Below are 20336 nucleotides of genomic sequence, written 5' to 3'. Positions count from 1 at the left end.
CAGAAGCTCTGCAATTTCGTTGTATCTTGTGTACAATGACAATAAAGAAATTCTAATTCTAAGAAGAAGAAGAAGAAGAAGAAGAAGAAGAAGAAGATGGTGAGTAGGCTACTACATAGATATCATATATAAAGGCTAGATGTCTCGTGCGCACTGCTGGCCAATGGAGGTCGACGTCCGCACGTGGCGGCCATCTTGCGACAGTGTACTCGCTCACTACTTCAATGGTGCATGTACTTTTAAATAACCATAACTTGCTCATTTTTCTACCGATTTTCAAACGGTTTGGTTTGTTATAAACGTCAGAGATGTAGTTATGACACTGCATACATACACTGCATACATATGAAAAATTATAACATACATTTTCAAGCATTCGGAATTATAGCCACGTTAATAACGTTTGTAAGAAACCAAACCGTTTGTAAATCCGTCAAGATTTCAGCGAGATAAGAGGATTTGTGTGCGTGCTGATCATTCACCTTAATGCACAGAGCACTGTCACAAGATGGCCGAACGATGATGCCGGAAGTGACTGCGCCATAAGACATCTAGCGTTTATATATGATATCTATGGGCTACTACTTGCAAGTAGGTGGCGATATGCAGACAGACAATGCGCCAAAAAAAAAAAAACAAGAAGAAGAAGAAGAAGAAGGTGACGTCAGTGCATACTCTATCTGTTAGCCTAAATCTCCATTGTTGTCCAGTTTTCCACTTGACTTGATTTGTTCGCGGGGTCTATTTTGACTGGGGCTGAACTATTTTAATTCGACGGAGTCCTGATGTATTGTTGAGAGAGTATTTGTGCTTTACTGGTATTGGGTCAACTCTTGTGTACGTGTTCTGAAGATGGCGGCGATGCTGAGCAGCAGCCCGGGCGCAGACTCAACCCACAGCGGCACAGCCGCTGGCTCCGAGCGGCTCCGAGCGGAAGACGGATCCGGTACAGCACACATTTCTCTATTTATTTAAAACACTAGTTTCACCCGTGTAGACCTTATGCATTACAGACCCAATACTGCTGAGTACAGTTAGAGTGTCGTGATAGTTCCGTGTTTTAGACACGGACCATGGTAATGCCTTAGCATTATTTAAAATGACTGCTATGTGATCAATATGTTATATTATATGAATATAGAAATCATTCATTACAATTCTGCTATTATGTGGTTACCATGTGATACAATTACTGTACCCTATGGTATGTTAATGGTATACAAACATATAATATGGTTGGAAATAATATAATATAATAATCTATAATATAATCCCCGTTTTCACAGACAAAGCGTAGGCCTAAACCTTGTCCTAGACCTAGACTAAAATGCATGTTTGAGCTGTTTTAACTGAAAGCAGCTTGCACTAGCATATCTTAAAATATGTCGGTGCCATTGTTTTGTCTCCAGTAATGTTTTTTTCTTTCTAAGGAACGTTTATAAAAGCTACTTAAATGTCCTAATTAAACTAAGGCCTAATCCTGGTTTAATCTAAGCCCTGTCTGTGAAACCAGGCCAATGTGTTATTTTTGCATCGTAGTTGCAGATTTTTTTACATTATAAGTTGTTCTAAGTCTGCAGCATTCATAGCGTCAAATGTTTCAAGTCAGCAACATAATGGGGGTTCATATATGTTCTGAAGCAGCACAATTTTAGACATCATAGCCCCATTCTCAATCAATTTCTGGTATTCAGTACTCGCGCACTCTCTGAGAGATGGTTTTCTCTGCGCATTGTGTTCATGCGCTCAACATATGTCTCTGATTGGCCATTGTGCCAGATGACACAATGTCATCTGTGCTTGCAGATGGCACTAGCACAGATGACAACACTATTTTACATTTGACTTTATTCAGTTTCTTATCCAGTAGTATTTCTGTACCTGAATACTAGTGTTAGACCTACCCAAAAAACTTTTCTCTTTATTTCATTTGCATCTTTCTTCTATTGTATTTATTGGTGCTACTTTTTAAATTTAATTCAGAGTTTGAAATCAAGCTTTCTTGTGTTGTGCAAAGTCTTGAGCAACAAAATTACCCCATTGTTAAACCATAAATACGAGTGAGCAAACATTTTGGTGAGATAAATGTAGGTTAATTAAAAATTTAATTTAACCCCCTTTGCAGGTAGGTTTCTTCAAGCGTCATGGAGACATTGCCACAGTTCTTCTGGATTTAGTCTGTCTCAGTTTTTTGTAATCATGTAATCACAGACAGGCTCGATGATGGTAATATCACATCTCTGTGTGGATCATACCGGCTGTTGTCAGACTCTTTGTGCATACAAAAATCTCACTGGATTATTACAATTAGTGGCAAAATGAATGTTGGGAAATGTAAACTTATATTTCCTACTGACACACTACAGCAAAAGATATAAATAACTGGCTTAAAACCATTTTTTGGGGGGTGAAACTACTAACGTGCCTAAGACGTTTGCACAGTACTGTATACACACACAAGTTTGAGCATGAAAAATAAATAGTATATACAGAAAGCAAGCAAAGACCGCTGCCATTATAATAAGGGGTGTGCACAAATAGTCGAACATTCGATCTGTAATAATTCGAAAAATAAAACAATTTAGATTTTTGCTACATGTTGCTTTTCTGGCTGTAAATTATGAAGGTATTTTTGGAGCAAAACAACTAAGCACCCGTGACAGTGGAATTTGTAGTTGTAGAGAATAGCCAAACATGTGTATCAATAAATTTGAAGTCATAGATAGGCCTGTCACGATTATGAAATTTAGCTGACGAATAATTCTTTAAATAATTGTGGATATGCTGATTAATTGCCAGTTTTAGGGCTTTGGCGATTAATTGTCTGTTTTAGGGCTTTGACGATTATGCTGATTAATTGTCTGGTTTAGGGCTTTGTCGTACTTTTTTTTTTTTTTTTTTGCTTCATTCATTAAATAATTGTGATGAATTTAATCCTTTGTAAGTTATAATTTTGCAGTGTAAGATTACAGTTAACACCTTTAAATATGAAATAAATATATTCAATAGCTATGACAATTTTTTAAAATTAAACTTAGGCTATAGTGTAAATCAGCAGCAAAAAGTAATTCTTGAAAAAAATCTAAACATGTTAATAAAAACAAATTACTCTTAGTACTCTTATAAAATTCATTCAGGTATTCATACATTTAACACTTTTATATTTATATATGAATGTGAAAGAATTCAGAAGTGTATATATTTATATACACAACACACAAATAATATACAATTAAATTATGATTATTTTAAATGTATTGTGCAGCTTATTAATGGGGCAACAAGATATGATAGATATGACAAAAAAAAATAAAATCTTTCAGTGCGCAAAACCATGATAATATGAAACGGCGGCAGAAACCGCGAATGCGCATCGCGGGTGCATAATGATGTGCTTAAAGCAACATGGAGTCACAGTGTGCACAGCGCGGCACAAGTGCGCATTTAAAAGTTCACGGCACAAAGCGAAGAAATGTTGAGCGCACAATCCTAGTGTATATCTGTCCAACAGTTGTTTTTAGGGGTTCAAGCACGAAGTGCTGAAACCCTATTGTAATTGTAAGGATTCGTAAAACGCATCGTGCAGGCCAAACCGTAAGGCCTAGAGACTTGAAACCTGGCCAGATGGTAGGCCTCAATTTGGGGACAACCTATCAGAGTATGACCCCGATTGGCCCATAGGTGGCGCTATAGCAACCAAAAGCGCGAAACTGCTCATAACTCCTAGACCGTAAGTCGTCATAGACTCAAGTGTCTTATATCATTGGAAAGCTGGACGCCTGACGAACAAAATGTATATCTCCGATTTTATTTCCGCCATGAGAGACTTTCCGCCATTTTGAATTTTGTCGAAAACCTACTTTTGCGAACTAGTTCCTGGTTTTTCGCCCGATCGGAACCAAACCAGTGCAGAATTGTTCTCTGGAGTCTGAAGATCAATAATTATCGAAAAAAGTTGAAATTTCGAATCACGGTCGCTAGGGGGTGCAAAATTAACGTTGTGGGAGGAGCCTATTTTACTAAAATGGCTATAACTCAAGAAGTAATTTAGTAAACTTCACCAAACTTTGGACACATGTGTAGGAGGTCAATCTGAGGTCACAGTAAAAAAATTGCATCGATTGGCCACGTGGTGGCGCTATAAAACAAAAAAAAACGTATAGACACCTGACCGTTTTTCCGAATGACTTGAAATTTGGTATGCAGTGTCTTGGCCCAAGGGGCCATGTATGCCTAAAAGGATATTGGCGTATCTCGAAAAACATGCCCGCCATTGGCCAATGAGGTTTGAGCACCTATTAAACAAGGTTAACGAAGTCCGATCGGAACGAAACTCGGTGGGCATGTTCGGCTCAAGCCCCTAGAGGTCTGTAAGAATTTTGAAAGAAATCGGCCACTAGTTGGCGCTAACGAGTTTTAAGGCTCTGTAATCATGTGGTGTAACAAATTTCGTCACAAAATGCATATCATTTGATAGAACTCCTCATGTTGAACAACTTTGCCTCAAGAACCACTGCTGTCAATCAAACCGTTCATTAAATATTCGCGAATATGTTAAAAACCTACTTTTGCGAACTAGTCCTAGGTTTTTTGCCCGATCGGAACCAGACCAGTCTAGGACAATTCTCTGGACTCTCTATATCAATAATTATCAAAAAAGTTGAACTTTTGCATTTGGATGTCTGTAATAGACCTTATGCGCCAGAGAAACAAGGGCGCCGCCATCTTTAGAAAATTGTCTTTTAACTTCCGTTTTTGCGGTCGCTCTGTATATTCCTATGGCATTGCTGTCCAGGAGTAATTAGCTTTTGAAGTGGATTTACTTAATGTTAAAGTTAACGAAAGTTATCATGAGGACTGTAATGTTTAAAGCAGATGACTTAACAAATGTCAGTCGACCGGGAAGATTTTAAAACGAGCCGTTCATTAATAAACAAAAAAAGCTGTGAAAATACAGACCGGAAGTCAAAAGACAACGAGCGCAGCGCTGAAAAGGGGCGGGGCTACATAAGGTCTATAGGGTCATTTATAAAATGGGCATGGCAAAATACACTAAAAAGCCTATAAATCCTAAATGAAAACTCAGAACTTCACAAAAATTGGTGAGCATATGTAAAATAACATCATTAACAAGCATGCAAAATTTTATGGAGATCGGACGATAGGTGGCGCTATAACTGTTAAACAGCTTTAAAACCATGTATTTCCTATGGTACATTGCCTGTATTGGCTGTAAATGGTCTTTTCCATCTATTATTGTCAGTGGTTACATGCTTGCTAAATAAAACTTAATAGCTTTTGATGCTTTTGTGCTTTAAGGCCTTAAAGGCCTTAATTGCTTGGACCCCGATAAATGCTGCTTGCAGCTTTAATTATCATTTGTTTCTTCACAGTTTTAAATTCCAGTTATTGTGCGTTTGATTCCAATTCATAGTCCTTGTGATGTGTGTGTTCTATAGGGTTGGCAACTGTCCCGAATTAGCCGGGACGTCCCGTATTTTGGGACTAATTTATTTGTCCCCATTAAATAGACTGCTACGCTGATCTAACCACTGACTGATACAACAGCAACACAACACTTGAGAATGATCACGACACCGCTTCATCTAATCACAGCCCCCATTACGCGCATCAGACCATACGAATAACAAACTCTAAATTGAGAATTCATTATTCTTTTGGGACAAATTATTGTTTGATTTGCGAACAGAATCCTCTGCTGACTGGTCGCTCCCGGTTCGATCCGGAGATTCCGCACTCGCGCTAACGGCAAATCCCTTTCACTGTCCGGCCGGGTTTTGATTTCGGCAAATCAGTTTTGGTGAATTTAACTCTTCCGAGTCGCCGATCACGCCGGCGTGATCAAATCACATGACCAGTTTAAAGGAGAACTCCGGTCAATTTTATCATTGAGCTCATTTTTTTGTACATTTGGAGTGCTGTCAATACAGAGAACAACGACAAAAATCGGTGTTGCCTACACCGAGTTATTCTATTTTTAAAATTTGCACCCTATTGACTTCAATGGGGCAAGTAGTAAGCCTGCTTTTTAGCCTCTTAACATCCTTTAAGTGTCATTACAAGTGCACAGAAAATGTGAGTGATTCCTTCCGAGTGAACACGAGTGGATCTGACTGCAGTAGATGTTAGAGATATTAATAAAAATGAAGTTAATTCAGCCAGCGCTCATACCTTTGTTTACATCCTGTTTTCGGTGGAAGGCCATAGTAATCGATTGTCGAGTTCACGCGCGTGATCATAGGTACTAAACCTATGCGCGTGAACTCGACATCTGCGCGTCTACTGCAGTCAGATCCACTCGTGTTCACTCGGAAGGAATCACTCACATTTTCTGTGCACTTGTAATGACACTTAAAGGATGTTAAGAGGCTAAAAAGCAGGCTTACTACTTGCCCCATTGAAGTCAATAGGGTGCAAATTTTAAAAATAGAATAACTCAGTGTAGGCAACACCGATTTTTGTCGTTGTTCTCTGTATTGACAGCACTCCAAATGTACAAAAAAATGAGCTCAATGTTAAAATTGACCGGAGTTCTCCTTTAAGACGTCGAAGCATAAAAACAAAGTCACGTTGAGCGCTGCTGTCCACTTCTGTCGAAAGTGCTGGCTTGAAACTCTATTATACTTTTTGTTTTGTGTTGATAGACCAAGTAAAAACGGATATATGATAATTTAAACTTTATATAACATTTTTTGGAAAATATTGACGCGTTCGTAAAGGAACGCAAGATGGGATGCGACAGGCGTTGCATTTATTCTCATAACTTCGTCGGTTTTTGTCATAAAGCAAAACGGAGAAAAATGTGTGAATCTGCTGACTCTGTTCTTCAGGCTGCACATTTTAGGGAGTGGAGGAGGAGCCAACTGAGCAAAGAAGTGAAATTGAAAGGCGGCCGCGGGAGTCGGGAGATTGATGGAGTAGACAGAGAGACATATATATAGAAAGAGAGAAAGAGAGATATTATTGCTAGTTTTTGGAAAAGTTTGAATAGATTTTGAGAGTAGTTTAGGAGTAGTGTAGATAGTTTAGGTAGTTTAGGTAGTTTTTTGTGGAAGGAAAATTAAGCGAATGTATTTGGTCTCATTGTTGACAGAAACTGTTTTGAGGAGTAGCACAGATAAAAAAATAAAAAAAACTCACCTGATATTCGTTGTAAATAGTTGCATATAGTTTGATTTTGTGTTTATTTTACCTTTTGTATAGTATATTTGCACTTTTTAGGAACCCCTCTTACTCAAGGAAGGAAAGCCCTGTAATGTAGCTGTCTGTGTAATTGTACATGAAGTGTTTTGTAGAGTTTCTAAGCAAAAAAGAAAAGAAAAAAACGCCTATTGCCACACCTGCTTTTTGCTGTATATAGTTAGATTTTATCTCAATTTTACCTTTTTTATGTTGTATTTGCACTAATTGGGAACCCTCATACTCTGGGAATGCAAGGCCTTAAATATAGCTCTCTGTATAATTGTGTGCATAAACTTTTAAAAAGTGGCAAAGCTAAAAAGAGAAAAAAAAGCCTATGGCTACACTCGCTTTTTTTTGTAAATCATATTTTTTTTGTATATAGCTTGATTATATCTGAATTTTACCTGTATATGTTGACATTTACAACTTGTGTTTACATTTTAAACCTTTTAAAATGCTTCATTGAGCATGTTTGTGTTTTTTGTAGTAAAAAAACTATAATTTTTCTATTCGGATTTTGTGTTTTTTGTGTGATTTTGGGTCCAGTATGTTGATAAAGTACATAAAAGTGAAAAAATAATTGTCTGTTCATATAGGTGATGTTGTGCTGAAAAAAACAATACCAAACATTGGTATGGTAAACATTTGTTTATGTCGCAAAATAAAAAAAATAAAAAGTACTCAAAAACGGCCAAAATAGCCCAAGACTCCGAAGAGTTAAACAACGTGATTATTGTTCATGAGTCCATCATCCAGCCACGCAAGAAAACATGAAATCTTCCTGAGGGAAAAGTATGCTATTACTTTCTTTAATATTTTTTAAATGTAGTGTATAATGTTACAAAAGCTTTCTATTTCAGATAAATGCTATTATTTTGAACTATGGTTTGTGTGTAATGTGACCTTTTTGTGTGACCTTAAAATTCGTTTTAGAATTAAATTGTACATAGGTTAAGCAAAACAAATGTGTTTATATCTGAGAATACTTTAAACGCATACGAACCTGAAATGGCATATACTGTGTGATACAGTACAAATATTTTGAATGTCCCTTATTTTCCTGTAAAGAACCACGATTGTCCCGCATTTTTCTTTTCTGAAGTTGGCAACATAGGCGGAGGGCAGTGGCAGCTGGTGAAAAATATCTTAGGTGGGGCTGTGTCATATTCAGTCAGTTTCAATAGTCTGGTAACCATGGCAGTCTTTTAGCGTAGCGGCTCAGAGGTTGTGGAATGCTCTTCCTCAAGACATCCGTCAAACATCCACCCTTCTCTCCTTCAAAAACTTGAAACTCCCTCAGATTTTTTATCTGAATATTACTCTTCAGCTCACAGTCTGTAAATTCTACATTGTTATTGATATGCTATTTGTTTGAATCCCTCTTTGTTTGTGTCTTTAACCTAACTTTGTAAGTGACCTCTGAATATTAGGCCTACTTTCTGCACTTGGTTTGTGTATTGTGCTTTGATGTTTGTTTATTTTGTTTTATTCCTTAACCCGGTCCCAGTGGTTCTCAAACGTTTTTACCCACACTCTTCAGTCACACCTTTTTCAGTAAGGGACAATATTTGCCCCCTTAAATAGATTTTTCCAATGCATTTTTACCTTTACAAATACCTTTATAAAATAAATAATGCTTTAAATAATAAATGTTCATAATAAATGTTCAATAGAGAAATATGCAATGATGGTAAAAACGAAGTGATGCTTTTAAATATTAAATTAAAACCGCCAGTAGGTGGTGAGTCATCGAGTCATTCATTCAGAAATGAAGCAAGTGGCTGTATTTATGAATTAATCATTGAATCATTGACTCTAATGATTCGTTCAAAACCGCAGATTCGTTCACAAACACTGCTGTGTGCTGCAGTTCTGCTGTGGCTTTCGTTGGAGCTATTATTTTGTTGTAAAAAATACTGACAACTGTGTTGAAAATGAACATCACTTAATATTAATATTTCGTTTGTTGAACTGTTGTATAAAATCAGTGTCACATTTGCAATCGTGTGGATCTTCATATAATGTGATCAACATTAAACACAGGAACTAATACAGGGTATGTCTTTGTATCGAAGAGCGTTTGATTCTTATATCGATCTCCATGCACATTTGTTCTTCATGCTAGTAAGTGCTAAATCCCTACTTTTACAAAGGTAACGTACATTGTTGAGAACGGTAGTATAGCGCATCTGCCAATGCAGCAATCTGCACGAGACCTGTCATAAAGCCTGCACGCTGCTTAAATGCAGAAAGTTTTGACTGCAAAAGATGAGGTAATTGGATCGGATGTCATGTATTTACAGCATTTTACCTGATAGAAATGCATGCTCAGTTTAAATCTCATTTTAAGGTGAGGTAGTATTAAAGGAACGGCAAAATTCAGCATTTTGTTCCCGTACCCCCATCGGTCACCTCACGTATAGTCCATGAGCCAGGGCCCCAAATTTAGTCCATCGGTATCATCTGGGGGGACAAAGTCTCATAGTGATTTTTGGCAAGGTATACACCCCTAGTACTAGAAAAATCATGATAGCAGTGCAGGGGTGGTAGCGCAAATCACTTTTTTCAGCTCATGAAGTTACTAACCCCCTAAGATAAATTCTGTTTTTGAAATCTGGTGTATATCTGGTTTAGGCTCATGCTAGGGATATTGTCAGTATTCTATAATATGGTGCTTGGTATCGTTGGAAAGGGGACCTTTTAGGCTTTCATTTAAGCCCAGTACTGAATCTGTCTGACAAACACAGAGGTCACATGACTTCTTTAAACCAGAAATAACACACATTTTTTCACAATTTCCGCCTAAACTGTATGCTTTCTTTTATCCCTGTGGCATGATAGAACACCACGGACACAAAACTCAACTTCAATACTCAAGGCACGCTGATGACTCAGAAAATGTATAATATACCCATACTATTTATTTGTGATAGCCTTAAATTAGACTTGTGCAGCCAGTACAAGTCTTCAAAATAGAATAGAGCCAATAGAATGGACAAATAGAATACCCTATTAGTCCAGGGCCAAATGGCCTATTTATTCATGTACAGTTGTAATAAAAAGTAATTGTTTCAATAGTGTTGTCAACATAACACTTGTAAGTGGTTTAACAAAATGTTTCTATCATGTATTTTGATATTCACCCACTTTCAGTTAGAATGTCAGAAAGTAGCTCATGCACGGAATGTTGATGGATTTTGACAGTTTGACAAGGTTTTGTCAGTTTTGTGAAAAGATTGTTGGTTAAGTTGACTGGTTATAACAACACTACCAACTATGCCATCTTCAATCAACTTCCATTGAGTTCCAGGGGTATTAAATGTAAGTACAAAATACTTTTTCTCTTGTGCTTGTGAATTGGTGGGGAATAGTAGCAGTAGCTAATGTATGCTTGGTGTTTTTAGCAGGCTAGCTAGCTTGCAGGTTAAACAGTGTAACAGTAACTGCTACAGTGCAGTCAGGGCTCTCAAGTGTCACGTGACAGTCACTCATTTCGGTCTTTTGTCACGCCCTCTCGCCACACATTGTATTTCTCACGCGGAAAAACTATTTATAATATATTTAATAGGCCGCAGCGCCCAAAATGTCTCTGGCCGCGCCAGTCTCATTAAGGAACCGGCAGGAACAATCGCTGTAAAAATAGAGAGATGAGCAGCGAGCCGTCCGTGGTCTGTGCAGCTTCAGGTTTATAATGGACGCGCGCTGCTGTGGAGATGCTGCGGCAGATGTGTCGCGTTTGAGCTCCGTGTATTTCTGCCGTAGTTTCGGGTTTCCACCTCCGACGTAGAGGAGTGTACATCCACTTCCCTAAACTTTGTCTCATTCAGAGACCAGAGACCCAAACGGGGCTCTGAGTCTGTCAGAAGGTCTGAGATCTACCGTATCAGCAGAGCAATCACGTAATGCACATCAGACTAAGATTATTTTCTGAAATATAGTGACTATTCTTGTAATAGCCTATTAACTTTATTTTTCTCAAAATATGACGAGAACACACACACACACACACACACACACACACACACACACACACACACACACACACACACACACACACACACACACACACACACACACACATATATATATATATAATACACACACACACATATACACACACACACATAGATAGATAGATAGATAAATAGATAGATAGATAGATAGATAGATAGATCACGTTAAGGGTTTTCCTGTTAGAACGGTGTTGTGTTAGCGGCACCTAAGTTAAAGGGATAGTTCAGGATTTTAGACATGAATCTCTATAGCTTCCCCATAAGCAGTGTGGTGCATTGACCATGACTTACCCCCGACAGCGTCCTGTGAGCCGAGCTCCGGTCCAGTTTTGGTCAAGATGAAATTAGTCCGGCAAGTTTGCTGGGGTCACGGCAATAAATTTTTTTTCTTCTCAAATCAATATGTGTTCAAAAGAGTGATATATTTGCGTCACTAAAACGTTGTCTATGGAGAGGTCAGACCTCGTAATGGCTTGGCACTATTTTCTTCCCCGTCATATCACTGCGCGCTGCCGCTACCTACAGCCAGCTGGGAGCCGCGCACGTGTCACTTTGTTTACAGCTCGTAAAGAGAACGATAACATGTCTGACTACAGCAGCGACGATGACAACATTGACTTCGACACACAGCCAAAAGGATATCTTTACGAACCTGAATACACAGAGCAACATCTGCCACAGGAAATCTTTGAAATGTGTGAGGAGAAAGCGCCACATCTTTGTTTGTACAGTCCGGATAGTCACAAGTCCGCACCATTTTCTACAAAGCTTGTACAAACTGATCGCTCTTGGTGAGTAGCTATGTTAGCTCGTTCGTGTAGCTGTTCTGAGCACGTAAACACTGCTGTAAACACTGCCGAACAACTGAAAAAGTGGTGTGCGCCTGCGCAGCTCGCAGCTGGCTGTAGGTAGCGGCAGCGCGCAGTGATATGACAGGGGAGAAAATAGTGCCAAGCCATTACGAGGTCTGACCTCTCCATAGACAACGTTTTAGTGACGCAAATATATCACTCTTTTGAACACATATTGATTTGAGAAGAAAAAAGCTTTATTGCCGTGACCCCAGCAATCTTGCCGGACTAATTTCATCTTGACCAAAACTGGACCGGAGCTCGGCTCACAGGACGCTGTCGAGGGTAAGTCATGGTCAATGCACCACACTGCTTATGGGGAAGCTATAGAGATTCATGTCTAAAATCCTGAACTATCCCTTTAATGACTAATGATCTTCGCAACGGAAGTGAATCAATCAATCAAAACTAACTTTAGCTGGACAAAAACTTTATCCTAGAGCTGTTGTAAAGCCTAAACAATCTGTTACGGTAATTTCCTATTATCACTGTAAAGCTGCTTTGAAATAATCCATATTGTTAAAAGCGCTATATAAATGAAGGTGACTTGACTTGACTTGACAATCCAATATTGGAAAGAGCCCAGGACCAAAAGAGCAGGTTCCAGCTAGGAAAAGTCATCAATTCACCTTTGGCTAAGCCCCGCCCCCCTTAGTTACTGTTGCTACGTCCGACAACTTCATCTGGGCAACACGGTGGCCAGTCACCTTTGAAGGTTAGTCACCTTCAAAACTACCACAACAGCGTGTCTGTAACATTAACGTTAGGTGTTTGTATCTTGAAGAACAAAGTTAGCTAACATCCAGCCGCTAGTCAAAACATACAATCCTGACTTACGTGATAACTAAACTATCGCTAAGCTTGCTTGCTAGCACCTTGATTCTTCATTAATTAGGGTAGAGAACCGAAATCATAACCTAAAACAGCATAAAACTGTCGAACTAGTATAACTTCACAGTAAGGTTAAAAGCAAAATTTACCACAAAAGTGTACTTGTTGATCCTTGAGGGGTTTAGCTAACTGTGAGGACATCCACACAGTTTAATCCAAAGTCGACACTTGTCAGGATTTGACTTCGGTTTTGGGAAGGGAAAAAAACGGACACCCCCCTCCAACCTCTCTGGGAAACGCGTATCTGTGTTACAAATGCCCCAGGCACAACGTTTAACCATATTTTTGATAAAACTACAACGGTAATAGCCTGCCGAGACAAAAAATATGAGGCGCCTGTGTTAAAGTCAATGGAGCGCTGTGAAAAAGTGTCGGACCTCTGTGGGAGCTCGTTCTTGGCTGCGCTGTGATTGGTCAATCTACATTCTAGGGTGTGGCTTAGCCAAAGGCGAATTATGAGTATTTTCAATCTGTTCACCCTCCAAATGTGGAACCACCCACAGCTCTAGCCAATGATGCCCTAATGGAGGTCACCATAAATCTGGGAACTCTGCTTTACTCAAGTTTGAATGGTCCTGAATAAAGACTCGCCCCAGGATGAGGTGCTGAAGCACAAAATAGCCTAGAGAGAAACCGGCTGAAGAGTAAACAGACAGTTAACCTTGAACCTTCTTGGAAATGGAAGATGCAATTAATGCCTTGCTGACTAATTATGCCAAAAAGAGGGAGGAGCTAAGTGCCCTTAGGGATATCAGTTAAGACCATGTGTCAAGGCGGGTCCTCACTAAGCAGACTCCAGAGGATGTTGTGGAACCCTACCTAGAGGTATTTGAGAGGACCGCAACTGGCCTGAAGAAGATTGGGGTGCCCTGTTGGCACCTTTTTTGACGGGGGAAGTAGGAAAGGACTGCCCAGTGTATGAGCGTTACTGGCCTCTAGTCAACTAAAAACCCTCTCAAAGGCCTAAAAGTCAAGTGAAGGAAAGCTCCAAGAAAACACCAGTCCCCTCACACATTGGCGTGTGAGCTTTGCATCCACGCTCCGCCCCGCAGCACGGGTATAAATACGGAAGTGGATGCACACACCACTTGTTTTTCGCTGAGGAGCTGAACGGAATTATGTACTGCGAATTATCGGGCAGTACAACATATGGAATGTCACTGAGGTGGATCCAGCCTATAACTGAGGGGAGACTCAACTGACAACGACGGCAGAGGAAACACTGCCAAGGGAAAGACACGGGCTCGCTTCAGGGAGCCGTACCGTGGAGAATACACATATGGGATCGCCGTAGGGATCACAACATATGGACCCAGCCTAGCACAAGTTCAACCAGTGCATTCAAGTGGTAGGCCTAGCATCGGACGCTCTGCCACGTCCGATGCCGAAGGAGTGTGGAGGAGCTCGACGGTTTGGCTAGAGGGGAACTCAACTTAAACAAGAATGGTGCACGTATCCAGTCCAAAGGAGGGGAATGGCGCAGCAAGCCGACACATCGAGCGGGGCTTACGGTGTTCACTGGCTTCTATGCGAAGAGAGCACACAGGAAGCAACCGGCTTGACACGTAGGCTATAGAATCTAGCGAACGTGTTAGGTGTCGCCCAGCCCGCAGCTCTACAAACATCTGTTAGCGAGGCACCCTGCGCCAACGCCCAGGACGCCTACACTCCGAGTGGAATCAGCTTGCAGTCCCAGGGGACAAGGTGCATATTGGGACTCATACGCCAAGATGATGGCACCCACTATCCAGTGGGCCAACCTCTGCTTGGAGACAGCCTTTCCCTTCTGCTGGCCTCAGTAACAGACGAAGAGCTGATCTGAGGTCCTAAGGCTTTGCGTTCTGTCCATATATAACCAAAAGGAGCGGACAGGACAGAGAAAAGCCAGTCCTGGGTCTGCCTCCTCAGGGGGCAGCACTTGCAGGTTCACCACCTGGTCCCGAAAGGGAGTGCTAGGAACCTTGGGCACATATCCTCCGGGTTCCTGGAGCTCTACGTCGGAGGTGGAAACCAGAAACTACGGCATAAATACACGGAGCTCAAACACGACACATCTGCCGCAGCATCTCCATAGCAGCGCGCGTCCATTATAAACCTGAAGCTACACAGACAGCGCGCTGCTCATCTCTCTATTTTTACAGCGATTGATTCCTGCCGGTTCCTTAATGAGACATTTTGGGCGCTGCGGCATATTAAATATATTATAAATAGTTTTTCCGCGTGAGAAATACAATGTGTGGCGAGAGGGCGTGACAAAAGACCGAAATGAGTGACTGTCACGTGACACTTGAGAGCCCTGACTGCACTGTAGCAGTTACTGTTACACTGTTTAACCTGCTAGCTAGCAGCTGCTAGCTAGCCTGCTAAAAACACCAAGCATACATTAGCTACTGCTACTATTCCCCACCAATTCACAAGCACAAGAGAAAAAGTATTTTGTACTTACATTTAATACCCCTGGAACTCAATGGAAGTTAATGGAAGTTGATTGAAGATGGCATAGTTGGTAGTGTTGTTATAACCAGTCAACTGAACCAACAATCTTTTCACAAAACTGACAAAACCTTGTCAAACTGTCAATCCATCAATTGTGCATGAGCTACTTTCTGACATTCTAACTGAAAGTGGGTGAATATCAAAATACATGATAGAAACATTTTGTTAAACCACTTACAAGTGTTATGTTGACAACACTATTGAAACAATTACTTTTTATTACAACTGTACATGAATAAATAGGCCATTTGGCCCTGGACTAATAGGGTATTCTATTTGTCCATTCTATTGGCTCTATTCTATTTTGAAGACTTGTACTGGCTGCACAAGTCTAATTTAAGGCTCTCACAAATAAATAGTATGGGTATATTATACATTTTCTGAGTCATCAGAGTGCCTTGAGTATTGAAGTTGTTGAGTTTTGTGTCCGTGGTGTTCTTTCATGCCACAGGGATAAAAGAAAGCATACAGTTTAGGTGGAAATTGTGAAAAAATGTGTGTTATTTCTGGTTTAAAGAAGTCATGTGACCTCTGTGTTTGTCAGACAGATTCAGTACTGGGCTTAAATGAAAGCCTAAAAGGTCCCCTTTCCAACGATACCAAGCACCATATTATAGATTATTGACAATATCCCTAGCATGAGCCTAAACCAGATATACACCAGATTTCAAAAACAGAATTTATCTTAGGGGGTTAGTAACTTCATAAGCTGAAAAAAGTGATTTCGCTACCACCCCTGCACTGCTATCGTGATTTTTCTAATACTAGGGGTGTATACCTTGCCAAAAAACAATGATAGCATTTGTCCCCCCGATGATACCGATCAACCCCCCTGGCTCATGGACTAGTACCCCAGTTTGAGAACCACTGCCTTTACAGATCTTTGTAAAGCGACCTTGGGCGTTGGAAAGGCGCTATATTAATATTAATAATAATAATAATAATAATAATAATAATAATAATTATTATTATTATTATTATTATTATTATTATTATTATTATTATTAACCACAAAAACACAATTTAACACAAACTGCATGATACCAGTGCTCTGTGAAAAAGTCAGTAATTATTTAATGCCATATTACAAGGCTGAGGCATTCTTACACAAAAACAAACAAATTGCACAAACTTTCCATTTGCATTTGAAATTGAACTCACTTTCCTTACTCCGGTAACTGTCCATGCCGGATCTGTCCCCATTGTTTTAAAAAGTAATCACGGAAAGCAAAACAAGGCATTAGCATGACAGCATCCAGCTAGCCAGGCCGATAGACCGCTGTCTGATGGAGATAAGCGCATGAGCGCGGGCGCGCGCAGCTTGGGGCGCTAACAGAATCCCCCATAGCTGACTAGATCTGAGCTCGCTGATTGGCTACAGTTTATGTCAAACATTTATATCTTAAATCAGCAATTGGCTAAGCTGCTCCACAGACCCGCCTCTTTGGGGCGATTTCTCTAGCGCCCAAGAGCTGATGAGACGTGCACGCAGGTGGAGGAGACGTGTTGAAAAAGCAGACATTTTTCATTTCTATCATATTTTTCACATATACTGGGTGCATTTAATATCTTAAACACACACATACTGACAATTTGTATGTATGATATGTATATATTTACTTATTTATTTAATGAGTGTGGATCATAAACTGTGGTCTGGCTCATGGGGGGGGGCGGCGCCCTAGCGCCCTCTATTGGCCAGCCGCCCCTGGCGGAGGGTGAACCAATTCCAGGGTAAGGCTAAGATGTGCGCTTCCCCTTGATGCATTTAAATAGATTTCCTACCACCTATAACCATGTAGTTTTAACCAACGTGTCGCCTAGCAACAACTTAAACGTCCCAGTATAAATGCTCCCGTTAACTAATTTGTTATTAATGTGACTATACGTTTAAAAACTGTTAATTTTAGCAAAAAAGCAAGCAGTACTGTAGGCCTGGCAGCCAATATAAATAAACACTGCCTTACCTAATGCAGCAAAATCCTGCGTTTAGACCAGAGTCCTGCACGGGTCCGATTTTGTAAATCCGCACCCGCCCGTACCCGCAGTGCTTCAAACCGCATCCGACCCGTTTTCTGACAGCAGCACTAATTAAAATCCACACCCGACCCGCACCCGAAATAAAATCAGTTTAGCCAATCACATTATAGACACAATTACAAAAATGTTTATTGCCAGGTCATACAGAAGTTATTACACGACAATTAACACAATGACAACTTCAGCCGAAGCTGTCAAAAGGCCGGTACATGAAGAACATGGCAAACGTAAAACTGAGTAGCCTTGTAACATCTTACCAATCGAACAGATGCGGCTACAACACTATATGCCACGCAATTTCGTCTAGCCTACATTTGACAATTTTGGGTTCAAACACGCCCTGCACACCACACATACTTAACAGTGTTAAATTTGAAAAATACTGTTCGATAGAACTGCTTGGTTTGTTACCACAGTTATCTGTTTAAGCTTCCTCAGCGATTAAGTTCCACATTTACGGCTATAATCCAACACGAAAATGCATGCAGCAAATAAGCCTTTCACAATATTTTCTTCAGATAACTCCAAATTCCTCCCACACACCGGACTTGATTTTTGATGACGTATTGTCGACAACTTTACAATCTCCACTGGCTATTCTTTTCTTCAACTCCTCAGCATCCATCTCGACGACTGCAAGCAGATCGCGCGTGCGCGGTTATGATGAATTTTTTTAAAGTGAAAGTAGCCTAGGTAAAGTTATAGATCCTGGGAGGGCGTGGCGCGTGGGCACAAATAAACTGATGTGGATTTTAAATTATTTTATCAATTTGAAATACAGGCATATTTTTGTAGACGTGTTCCTAAAAATATGCATATATTTTTACGTTTGCATGTGATTGTTTTAAACCCGTGTTTAGACCCGTGTTTCCCCCATGTCCGACCCGACCCGACCCGCACCCGTATCTGACACAGTTGGATATTTTTCACCCGTTTGAGCAAAATTTGCGGGTCACCCGTCGGGTACCCGCGGGTACCCGTACCCGTGCAGGACCTTAGTTTAGACCTGGCATCATATGCGTTGATGATGTCCTCGTTGTTTAGTTTTGTGGTTATGTCACTCTCAATATGCAGCAGACTCAAGGATGAAAGTCTCTCCTGGCCCATTGTTGAACGCATCCAATTTATGCGTCGCATAGCTGAAAAATATATTTTTTGCGGTCCCCACCGGTAATGTTAAAGCCAACTTGAAAAGTTTTTCGAAGTTTGGATAAAATCCAGTCGAGAGTGCCTCCTTAACGAAGTCAGGAGATGTGTGACGTGAGTTCAGTTTCAGTAAATTCATCTCGGTACATGCCAATTTAGGGTTGATAGAGAGGGTGGTCGCATATTTATTTAAAAGAAACTGCGCGCCTTCTGGTTCACATTTTAGCAGAAAACCGGGACTGACACTCACCCAACAGGGTATCCAAAACAGGAAAATAGAGCGGTTGGGCCCATTTCTCTTTCATGCTTTGTGTGATGTTTGTTTGGTATTCTCTTTGTCCAAGGGAACTTGTGACAACAGAGGAATCCAACGTAGCAGTTCTTTTCACAGTTCGCTTATGCGTGCGATCGCGTTCATCTTCACTGACTGAAATGTCAAGTGAATTACAGAATGCTTCAATCTCCATCCATAATTCGTCCCACTTTTCAGTGGTCATCATGTTCTCAAGGCCGTTTAGATTCCATGACACTTGAGGCCTGAGATAGTGTCGTGTCTTTCTTTTGTAGTGCCTTGTGTGCAACATGGATCATACTGAAAACATGGTAAAACGCAAAAAGACACACACAGAACGTGGCCTTCTTGAGATGGCTTAAGAGACCGGATGCCTTAACAAACCTACGATAAGGGGGAACAGAGAGCTCGGAAAGAGTGGAGAGCAGGGCTCTTATTGAAGTCTTGACAGCTATGTTTTTACATCGACACGCCCATCTCGTGTCGCTGAGTGCTGTCAGTTCGGCTTTAACCCCGAGCTCCTTTTGGTGCTGCTGGTATGCATGGTGTGTGCCTGGTTGTGAGAAAAACACATACAGACTCTCGAGGATGTGAAAAAATGTAGATGCTGTACGATTTACCTTGCATGCATCGTCCAAAACCAAATTCAACTTGTGGGCCATACAGTGAATGTACACCGCAGATGGATGGTCTTGACGGAGTTTCTGCTGAACTCCGTTTAGGTGACCGGACATGACAGCCGCTCCGTCATAACTTTGTGCAACAATGGGTAAAGTGTAGATTCCACACGCATCCAGAAAGTGCTTTATGTGTCTATAAATTCCAGTAGCATCAACTCTTTCAGAACAGTCAACAAATCCTAGAAATCTTTCCTTTATCTCCAGCTTCTCTGTGTACTTCACACACGCACGGCCATTTGTTCCTCTTTAAAACTCTGTGCTTCGTCCACTAGAACAGTAAACAAAACATTGTTTTCGATGCCGCGGATTATTTTGTTTTTGACTAAACCAGAAGCAATTTCTAAAATTTAATTTTGTGTGTCAGGGCTCGTTAGATTGAACGGGGCCTTTAATCGAGTACAGAAAGCATTGTCACCTCTGGCGTACCAGTCACACAACTCCAAAAAGTTCCCACGATTTGCAGAAGTTTCTCTTCTTTTCTCTCTCGTCGTGCCCTGTCAGTGCAAGTCCTTGTTTTCCTATATAGAGCAATATGTCAACAATGGATGCTGCATGGAATATGCACTATTGCTCTGCACTGAGGTCCTGTGAGATTCACTTAACTGTGCAGTGATGGAACCAGTGATGGAACCAGTAGTTTTGTTTTGCTCAAAGCAGTGCCACTGATCACTGCACTGACGATGTGGTGCTCCGTCTGCGCGTTTCTGTAACTTTGCTAATATAT

General features: G+C 40.6%; 1 protein-coding gene across 1 annotated transcript in view; it reads left to right on the top strand.

Moving 5' to 3' along the window:
• The first annotated feature begins 500 nt into the window (after positions 1-500).
• The window catches only part of med1 (mediator complex subunit 1), a 245170-nt gene continuing 225334 nt past the window's right edge, over positions 501-20336 (top strand). Inside the window, exons 1-2 of the mRNA XM_084434276.1 lie at positions 501-658; positions 853-946. Coding sequence (XP_084290402.1) covers positions 617-658; positions 853-946 — 136 coding nt within the window. The 5' untranslated portion in view covers positions 501-616. The remainder of the gene's footprint in view (positions 659-852; positions 947-20336) is intronic.

This window comes from Rutilus rutilus, assembly GCF_951802725.1.
Source record: "Rutilus rutilus genome assembly, chromosome: 16".
NCBI classification, from domain to species: Eukaryota; Metazoa; Chordata; class Actinopteri; order Cypriniformes; family Leuciscidae; genus Rutilus; species Rutilus rutilus.
The sequence above is the reverse complement of the archived record's forward strand: the minus strand, read 5'-3'. Positions and strand labels throughout refer to the sequence as shown.